Source organism: Berghia stephanieae, chromosome 3, assembly GCF_034508935.2.
Source record: "Berghia stephanieae isolate SIO BIC M18660-M18661 chromosome 3, UCSD_Bste_1.3, whole genome shotgun sequence".
In the NCBI taxonomy this organism is placed as follows: Eukaryota; Metazoa; Mollusca; class Gastropoda; order Nudibranchia; family Aeolidiidae; genus Berghia; species Berghia stephanieae.
This window is the reverse complement of record NC_088362.1, coordinates 51,395,599-51,404,873: the sequence shown is the minus strand read 5'-3', so window position 1 is coordinate 51,404,873 and position 9,275 is coordinate 51,395,599. Positions and strand designations below refer to the sequence as shown.

At 33.9% G+C, this 9,275-nt stretch overlaps 1 protein-coding gene across 2 annotated transcripts in view; it reads left to right on the top strand.

The window, feature by feature from the left end:
* LOC144967960 (uncharacterized) overlaps nt 1-7,811 on the top strand; it is a 71,528-nt gene extending 63,717 nt beyond the window's left edge. For both annotated transcript variants that reach the window (XM_078905770.1, XM_078905772.1), the window contains exon 8: nt 3,080-7,811. In XM_078905770.1, coding sequence (XP_078761896.1) covers nt 3,080-3,133 — 54 coding nt within the window. In that variant the 3' untranslated portion in view covers nt 3,134-7,811. The remainder of the gene's footprint in view (nt 1-3,079) is intronic.
* The last annotated feature ends 1,464 nt before the right edge of the window (nt 7,812-9,275 follow it).

The following is a 9,275-nucleotide window of genomic DNA, read 5'->3' as shown; positions in this document are numbered from 1 at the left end:
TAGATGTATTATTCTTTCTCAAAAGGGCGTATGAGATGAACGTGTAAACGTATTCTTATTCAAAAGAAAGGCGTATCTGTGACAGTCATTCAAAAATATTGTTAATAAAAATAGCCATTGCGTAGATCAAAATATAGACTATATTTTTTTTTCATGTCTTGGGATAGATACAGTGCGAAAAAAATAAGCCACAATCGTTAAGTTCACTTTAAAATGATTATTTCAATTCTCTGTCTTGTATAGTGGGTTGCTGCTTTTGTAAATTATACTAAGATACACAAAATTTGCTTTTGACTTAAATGTTAAAATGAAAGTATGTGTGACAGATAAGAATATAAATTTGCTGCTTGTTTGTTTGTTTTTAAGGGTTTTACGGCGCTTGCAACACATTTAGGTTATATCAGCGCCAGTAAAAAGGAAGAAAATGGGATAGTAAAAGGTCTAGAATTACAATAAAAGTACCCATGATAAAGTAAGACAAAGGGGAACTGGGAACAAATAGGGATTTGCTACGATACAATGACAAAACATTCTTTAAACTTAAAAAAAATATTTCGGCCAGAATATGTTTCATCTCATATTATATTGACAGTTTTAAATACGCCGCCTCCCTCACAATTTTTCAACATAGATATTTAAATCTTAGATTCCCGTATTTACTGACTAAGGTTACGCATGTTGAAGTAATTAATTACAATGTCATAAAAAAAGCCATGTCAATGCATGAGCATTATCATCATCAATATATTTGCATGTAGTAAGAGTTTAACTAAGTTGTTGTTATCAATGTTTTGTTTCATTTGATTTTATTTTGTTTCATTTTTCTTTTATTATTTTAGTCATGTTATTGGTAAAGAGTTTGTAATCTATATATATTAAGAAGGATGGTAAACCAGATATTCAAGTTGCGACTAGTCTAATGCCCATGTTTATTGTTATATCAATTATGATGATAATAATCTTAGACGTGCTTTATTTATTCACAGTATTATACCGAATGTTACTTGTGAATAGCTTCCTAACAATATTCAGTTAATGTTTTCTTTATTCTGGTAAATTAGTATTATACATTGTAAGTGATTTTTTAAATTTGTTTAGTATCTATGTTTTATACTTGGTATCGAGAGATTAATTTTATTTTTCATCTATGATTTTCATCTAAGTTCATCTATCTACAGTTTTATTGATTTTACTTTTATTCTCCCCATTCTTTAATTGGAAAATCTGAATTAATTTACGCCTTGTGTTGGCGAACGGCCAAAAAAAGATGAACTTGAATTTGTAATTAAGATTGAGTTAAAATAATAATCTAATTTATTTTTGTGACTTGAAAACATATATTAAAGTGATTGAAAAAAGTCTAGATCATACAATTTGTATCATATACATTAATTTCACCATAGGGGTTCCATTGAGAAATTGCCACAACTCGTTCTTTGTGTAGCGAAGAAAACAAAGGCAAAACACTAACGTGTAAACAAAACCACCAATAGTTATATTATGAAAAAAATACCCACTCACATGTTAACAAAAGATTTTTAGTTATATAGCTGTTATAGTAATAACAACCCTTATGTCTGGTTTGCCATCCTAGTCGCTACCTAAAAGCACACATTTATTGGTCATGAGCACGCTTGTTAGATTTTCTTTTCTCACCTTGTAATTTCCTTGCTTTGAGTCGGAAATAGGAAACACTAGTGATATTTTAAAACGATGAACTATTATGATCATAACAATAATATTATATTATGATTACACTTCAATCAGTTTATCGCCTATAGATGCTGTGCGTTTGGCTAAGAAACTCAAAACTTTGCCGGACCAATTACACAAAACTATCTACTGAGAATTACTCATAAAAATGGATGTCCAAAAAAAAAAAGCAAAAAAAAAAAAAAAAAAAAAAAAAAAAAAAAAGCCAATAACAAAGAACTGAGTGACGTCAAGTTCGTCCTATCTATAGATTAGCCAGAAACATCAAATATATCGACAATAAGGTGAATTTTAAACAAACCTATGGATACTTGATATGATTCCAATAACTAAACAAATGCAGAAACCCTCAAATTTGAAGAGAAAAAGTTGAAAAATACCATTACAAAATTTCGATCCTTTTAATGAAGTAGTTTCCCTGTGAACAGCGATCTCTGAATAAAAAGTAAAGAAACATTTTTTAATGTCAATATCTGTGTCAGAATGTTTTTATAGCGATGCTTCTAAACAAAAATCTTGTGATTAAAAAATGTTATTTGGACTTGATTGAGCAATCTTTAATAGCCAAATAGTAAAAATGAACATTTCAAAAATTACCATAAAGACCAGAATTTGACATTCTTATCAAATAAGTGATCAATTTTTTTAGTCCCATGACTGTAATTGAAAATGAATACATATCTTTATCAATACTAATAAATAGATGGATTTAGCTAATCCTACTCTAACAGGATCTCGCACAATCACGTAAAACACCACGGCGATTCAATCAGGACAAGATAAAATATTTCAAAAACTCATTTCTGTTGTATTGAGAATAACTCATTTGAAAGGTTGTGCACATAATTTATATAAGACCATAAAACTCCATAATATAAGTATGTCTCATCTCAGGTCAGGAATTACGTAATTTCACAGGGATACAGGTGGAAACGATTTTCTGACCTTTTAAAATGTTTCATCAAGCTGGAAGGTCACATAACATAATCTTACCGAAACCTCATAATTGTTAAAATGCCTAAAATAGTACACCTTCCGTATTATTAGTTTTTTTTTTCCAAATCTCTGTTTAGTTCACTCCAACATAATACCGAACCAAGGCAGTGGGTTGACCGTGTGCTTTTATGCAGCGATGAAAATGATTGCATAAAAAATAAACGTAATAAATAACGGATAACACCATTATAACAGTTCCTAATTTTGCATCAATAAGGACAAAATAAACACCTCCATTTTGTTTTGCTTAAGCACATTTTTGTTGCTTATTTTTAGTTTTGTTTCGTCCATATTTTGACCATTATTTTTGATTTTTGTTCTTTTTCGTTTCACCCCACTGCACCCTGCACACCTTGCATCGTATGTCTAGGGCCCTCCCCCAGTCACGGAAAGGTGGCTCATGAGATACCAGCAAAGGCACTAGGACGAAGTCGACGATTTGCAAGCCAAGATAGAATAAATAGATTATAGAACATTATGTATCTTGAATTTGAAAGGTCACAAGAATTAATACTGCCGTACTCTGGAAAACGCGTATTCAATATTTTGGCCAGAAAAACTAAGTCATTCAATGAATATCGATCGATTCAAATGATATTTAATCGATTGACATTTCAATGAAGGAGTTTTCTGACCAAAATTTTAAATACAATACTCACTGGGTTCTAGCACGCTCTGCAATACGACACGCCGGGGGCTGTGTGACCGAATGTATAGGTATCTCCCATAAGCATTGGATTTCGGCACGCTCGGATTCTAACCAACACGCTTTTTAGCTTCCCCCGGGACCTTGCTAGAATCCAGCGAGTACTGTACCTGACCTACGTGTTTTTCCGGAGTGTGGCCGAATAGGCTAGGCTGTTATTGATTTTACTAAAAAAAACATTAAGACTCAGAATAGTTACATGTTTGGATGTTTTTGTTCAATTAAGGAAGAGAGCTGTAGCTTAACTGTACGCTTACATAAAGACCATGCCTTAACCTGGTACAACGCCTCTTTGATATCATCTTCAAATCGTTTGCATATATCATTTTTAAGTTCATAAAGTAATCGAGCTGAGAGATTTCTCACAATGATACTTCAAAAATTATCGTGGTGTTATTAATCACGATCATTAATTTATAATAAGGGATGGCTGAAATCTCAGCAAGATATTCTCTTCCTGCCAGAATGGTAAGTCAGTGTCGTCATCCCGTATGGAACGGAAGTGATTTCAGTCATGGCATTAAGGCTTGGCTATTTTCTTGCATTGTCCCGCATAAATTAATTATCATTTTTTAAATTACGCGCATTAGGACTCATCAATTTATTGATAATATTTGCAGTTTGTTGCGGGCAATCTGGAATTGTGCAAAAGATTGTCATTTATAACAAAACCACACACACACGCATGTACACATACACACACACATAAGACGATTTTTAGCATTTGATAAATTCTGCCCACACTGGCAAAATAACACTGTTTTCATTTTGAACAAATAACTTTTGCTTCATACACCAATAGCTTAAGAAGAGGCTATATTATATCCTAATTTGTAGTCAAGCTTTAAACCCAAGATCACATAAGAAGTCGGTGCGCTTTTTCCTGTTATTATAAAAACATGCATGTGAACCGAAAATTCGTGATATTCAACTATCACTATCCAGATCCCAAAAGTTGTTTACAGTGCTTTGTTGACACAATGAGCGATTTTGAAATGCATGGCACAAGAAGTTAAAACATAAAATATTGTGAAATATACTCACAAACTGGAAAGCAGAGTGTAACGGCTGACAGGAATGGTGTAAAGTGATTATAGAACAGTTCTTATATTTTAATGTTCAGTCCAATTTGAAATATCGTCAGTGTTATGTGCATCAAATTTATCTATTACGATAATCTTCATGTTTTTTCTTTCTTTTCTAGATAGTAACTAAACATGAATACATCAAATAATTAAAAATGAAAAGAATTGTAAGACTGGATCGGGAATTTTATCGGTGTTTTGAAAAGACGTCTGTCAATGTTTAAGAAATAGTGTCATAAAAAAAAAACAATAAAAAAAACAAAAAACAAAACAAACAACGGTGGATTTAATAATAATGGTAAATAAAAAAAAATTTGCTTTATTCATCCTATAGGGGAAATTTGTCTGTCGGATCTCTTCCACGGGAAGGCTGGATTAACCCAGGCGTCAGCCGCAGTGCATTCCATAAATTGAGTCAGGGCGAGATCACTTGCTTAAGGCCACAGCGCAGCAGGTATTCGAACTCGGTGCCTTTCAGGTACGAAACAAAGGCCGTACCGCCAAGCCACGCTACCCTCCCCCCCCCCTCCCCCCATGATTTCCGTCTTCCTACAATCAAATAAGAATGTGTTAAGAATCTATTATCAATAACTTTATGGGGAATATTTATTAGGTACCCAATATGGTGACAAGGTGATGTGATGAGGTAATATTTACTGAAATGTGAATACATATACGTATTCAAGCATGCTTATTGTATATTATCTGTGCATGTTAATTGAGAGAACGATGATAGACTTAGTAAAAAATATTAAAAGATTGCAACAATTTTCCAACTTGTGAGTGCTTTTATTGTCACGAAAACTTAGTAACATTTTTTACATCACCTTTATCAAATTGGCATTTTTTTTTCTTTTCAATGAGCCATAATTTTCAAATTTCATTTGAGAGAAATTTCACTACTCATATTTCGGAATGAATGACTAATAATATGATTAAATTCATATCATCACTCCAGGATTAGCGGTTAATCAATGCTATTACTATTACAAGTTGGGAAATCGTTGATTTAATGTGAGTTACAGTAAAAACCAGTTACATCTTCTGTATCCGTATTTTAGTGTATATTGTTGTCTGCAGTGATAGAAATACAAACATAACCTTGTTTTTATCTATTTACTAGTTTGTATTATTTTATTTGTTCAATTATTCGTTAGTTTTTATTCGAATGTGAATTTACCATCACACTCATTATGCATGTAGGTATCTAGAAGTTTGTATTGTAAATATGGTTTAATTATTGACTGGGATAAAGCATGAAGTAGAGATTAAACCACTCATCTTCAAACTTAAAGACCACGAGTCTATAGGTTTCTGGAGACACCATCTGTCAAGACTTGGAATTGGGCAAGTCTGCGGGTCGGATCAAGGTCTGCGTTATGTAACTTCCCCGACATAGAAACGATTGAGACATTGAGTATGCGCCGGTATTTAGGATGATATTTTTTTTAATTCAGAAAAGTGAGTGGAGCAGGCACTTATGTTGATTATTACGTTACATGTTTGTGTTGAGAATATAGGCTACTAAGCTTAAATTATGCTGACCAACTAACTTCGCGGTGTGTGTGTGTTGAACCCCATGACCTCAAGAAATCGGGGAAAGAAGGCTCTAGTTAGACTAAGGTTTGAGACTCCATCCCCGCCGCGACGTTTTTATTCTCTGTTGTCATCTGGCACTTTCCCACTCATTTCTTGTGATTATCAACATAAGTGCCTGCTCCACTCACTAAAATGAAATATAGTTCGTTTTAGGGGGAAGAATAATAGCGTTTGACTTTTGTGTTCTTTTAGTACGTACCCAAGAAAAGGTAGAATTAGCACAGCATTAAAGTCTACGTAAGTTTCTAATAGCAAAAAAAAAAAAAAAAAAAAAAACTGACAAAGGAAAATAGTAATAGTAAGGTAACTGAAAAGATGCCACCCTTCTCCAATAGTTTTGATGTCTAGCAGGCACCATGGAAGCTTTCTGGGATTGTTTCATTGTAACAACGTACACAAACTACATTGGTGTCGAAACGCGAACAATGTAGTGTCAAAATGATAAAATCACACCAATTCAATTCATTTTCGACCGGTGTCCAAACTCCCAACTCTCTCTCTCTCTCACTCACTTTTGTTTTATTGAGTCTATCCAGATTTTACTTCAGAACCGACATTTACTACAAATGTTTTCACATCAGCATTATGTCGGAAATCACAGAAGATTCTATCTAAATATTGAGTTGTCTGTTGTATAGGGAAGTCTGATAACTGCTATGATTGTATAAACAATTCAATATTGAGCTAAGATCTAGTGACTTTAAAATACAAAAAGGATTTAACAGGAAAGTTAGATCCCGTTTATAGATGTTCCGAACGATAGACGCGGACATCTTTCAAGTGTTGAAAATATAGTATTCAATAGTATTTTTTCATTAAAAAATACCTTTGCAACTAAAATTTAAAATATGAAATAAAGTATATTAAAGTGTCAAATATTAGATTCATTTTCTAGAACTCTGTGAATTAATGAAGACATAGTTTGTGGTGACGATACGAGTAATATATACAATAGATTGGTATTGACTGTACCCTGCTGATGAGTGGAATGTTGACTTAAAAAACACTATTGTACACCGGCATTTTGGCCAGAAGAAAACAAACATTAAAAAAAATTTCATATTATATCAATAGTCAAAATGACCCCCAGCTTGTCAAAAATGTGTAAACCAAAGTCTCGGGTTTGAGGCTTTTTGACACGATGGGGTGTCATGGTAATTGATGAATATTCCTATGAAGAAAAACTTCTTTGGCAAAAATGTAAATAAAGAAAAATAAAAAAAAATTCCCTTTATTCATCCCATATGCATAGGGGACATTTTTCTCTTGAATCTATTCCAAGAGAATACTGGAATAACCCAGGCCTCAGCGGTAGTGCAACGCTGTAAATTGAGCTAGGGCGAGGTGACTTGCTCACGGTCACACAGCGCAGCGGAGGGTGATCGAACTCGGTACCTTTTGACCTTTGAGTACGAAGCAAAGACCATACCGCTGAGCCATGCTGCCCCCAAGAATGTCTGACTGGTCTGGAATCGAGCTATTGGACATTATTGTTTTGTTATTGCTATACACCTACCTTGATATCATTGATATATAATACTATTATAATAAATAATGTTGCAGTAGAGTCTATTACTTTGTTGTATTTTGCATGTTGACAGTTTGTTGATAGATGTAGGCAGTCATATTTATGTGATGGATTGTTTATGATGTTAAACTATACTATAACCATAATATTAAAAATGAAAGTAAAAATGAGATGTGAAACGAAATGGACAATGCTTTTGTTATTTTGAGTTTTGTTTACTATTTATTTTGATTTCACTGGGGTCTCGATAGCTCAGTTGGTAGAGCACTCACTTCACACGCAAAGGGATAGAGATCGATCCCGGGTGCAGTCAAGATTTTTTCTGACCCCCTGTCCACCCAGCAGTGATTATGTAGCTGAGTCGGTTAGATCTGATGGAAAGTAATTTGTGATAGCATTCTATCCAAAGGTAGCAAGCAATTTCTATTGTCTGTTTCACGCTACAGAAACCGGGATAAACTCCTGCTTTATGGGCCTAATGGCTCTGAAGGACTACTTTGATTTCACAGGAAAAAAATCCCCAAAGAGTAAATTCTGTTAACTTATAAAATGAAATTATGATGCGTAATTTTCGTGTATCCTCTTTCTTGGATTCTTGTTCATCCATTACCCCCACAACATACATATCTATGGAATAAAACTGAAGTTTGTTTTTTATTTGGTTTAAAGGGTTTTACGGCGCTTGTAACACATTAAGGTTTAATCAGCACCAGTACAAAGGAAGAAAATGGGATAGTAAAAAGTTCGAGAATTACAATTGTTTTGTTTTGTTTTTAAGGGTTTTACGGCGCTTGCAACACATTTAGGTTATATCAGCGCCAGTAAAAAGGAAGAAAATAGGATAGTAAAAAGTTCTAGAATTACAATTAAAGCACCCAAGAAAAAGTAAGACAAAGGGGAATTGGGAACAAATAGGGATCAGATGTAGATTCCAAGAGCATACCACCAATGTACTTAGTTTGAAATCACCTATAAGTCTCATCCAGACACAAGCACAAAATCCAACAAAGAGGAACACACTCAAATGCTTACATTATACATTCAAAATAAAAATAATAATACATAACAGAGAGATGATTTACAAGGAAAAAAATATCATCTCCCAAAACAATAACTATGCATTTGACTGTTTCCCTCCCAGCCAGGACTCCGACCAGGGCCAGGAAAAAACCAAGTAATCTCATTCCAAGACAAAGGCAGAAAGCATGTTGGAAAACAGATATAAGGGTATAGAAGACACAGTATGTACCTCCCTGCCCGCTATGGGAGAGAATTACAATTAAAGCACCCAAGAACAAGTAAGACAAAGGGAAACTGGGAACAAATAGGGATCAGATGTAGATTCCAAGAGCATACCATCAGTGTACTTAGTTTGAGATCACGTACCTATAAGTCTCTGTTTTTGTTATTGGCTGAAGAAAGGTTTTGAGCCTGAAACGTTTCGTGTTTGGTATTTTTGTTCATTACTGTCCATCAAAAGAACCTGCATCAAGCAAAGTAATAGCAGCATTCAAAGACCTGCAGAACTTGGCCTAACAACACCCTGAGGATTTGATTTAATTTGTTTTTAAGGGCTTTACGGCACGTGTGTCTCTTTCCAGTTATTTCAGCTCAAGTTTCCCTCTCAGCCAAAGGATTCAAGACAAAA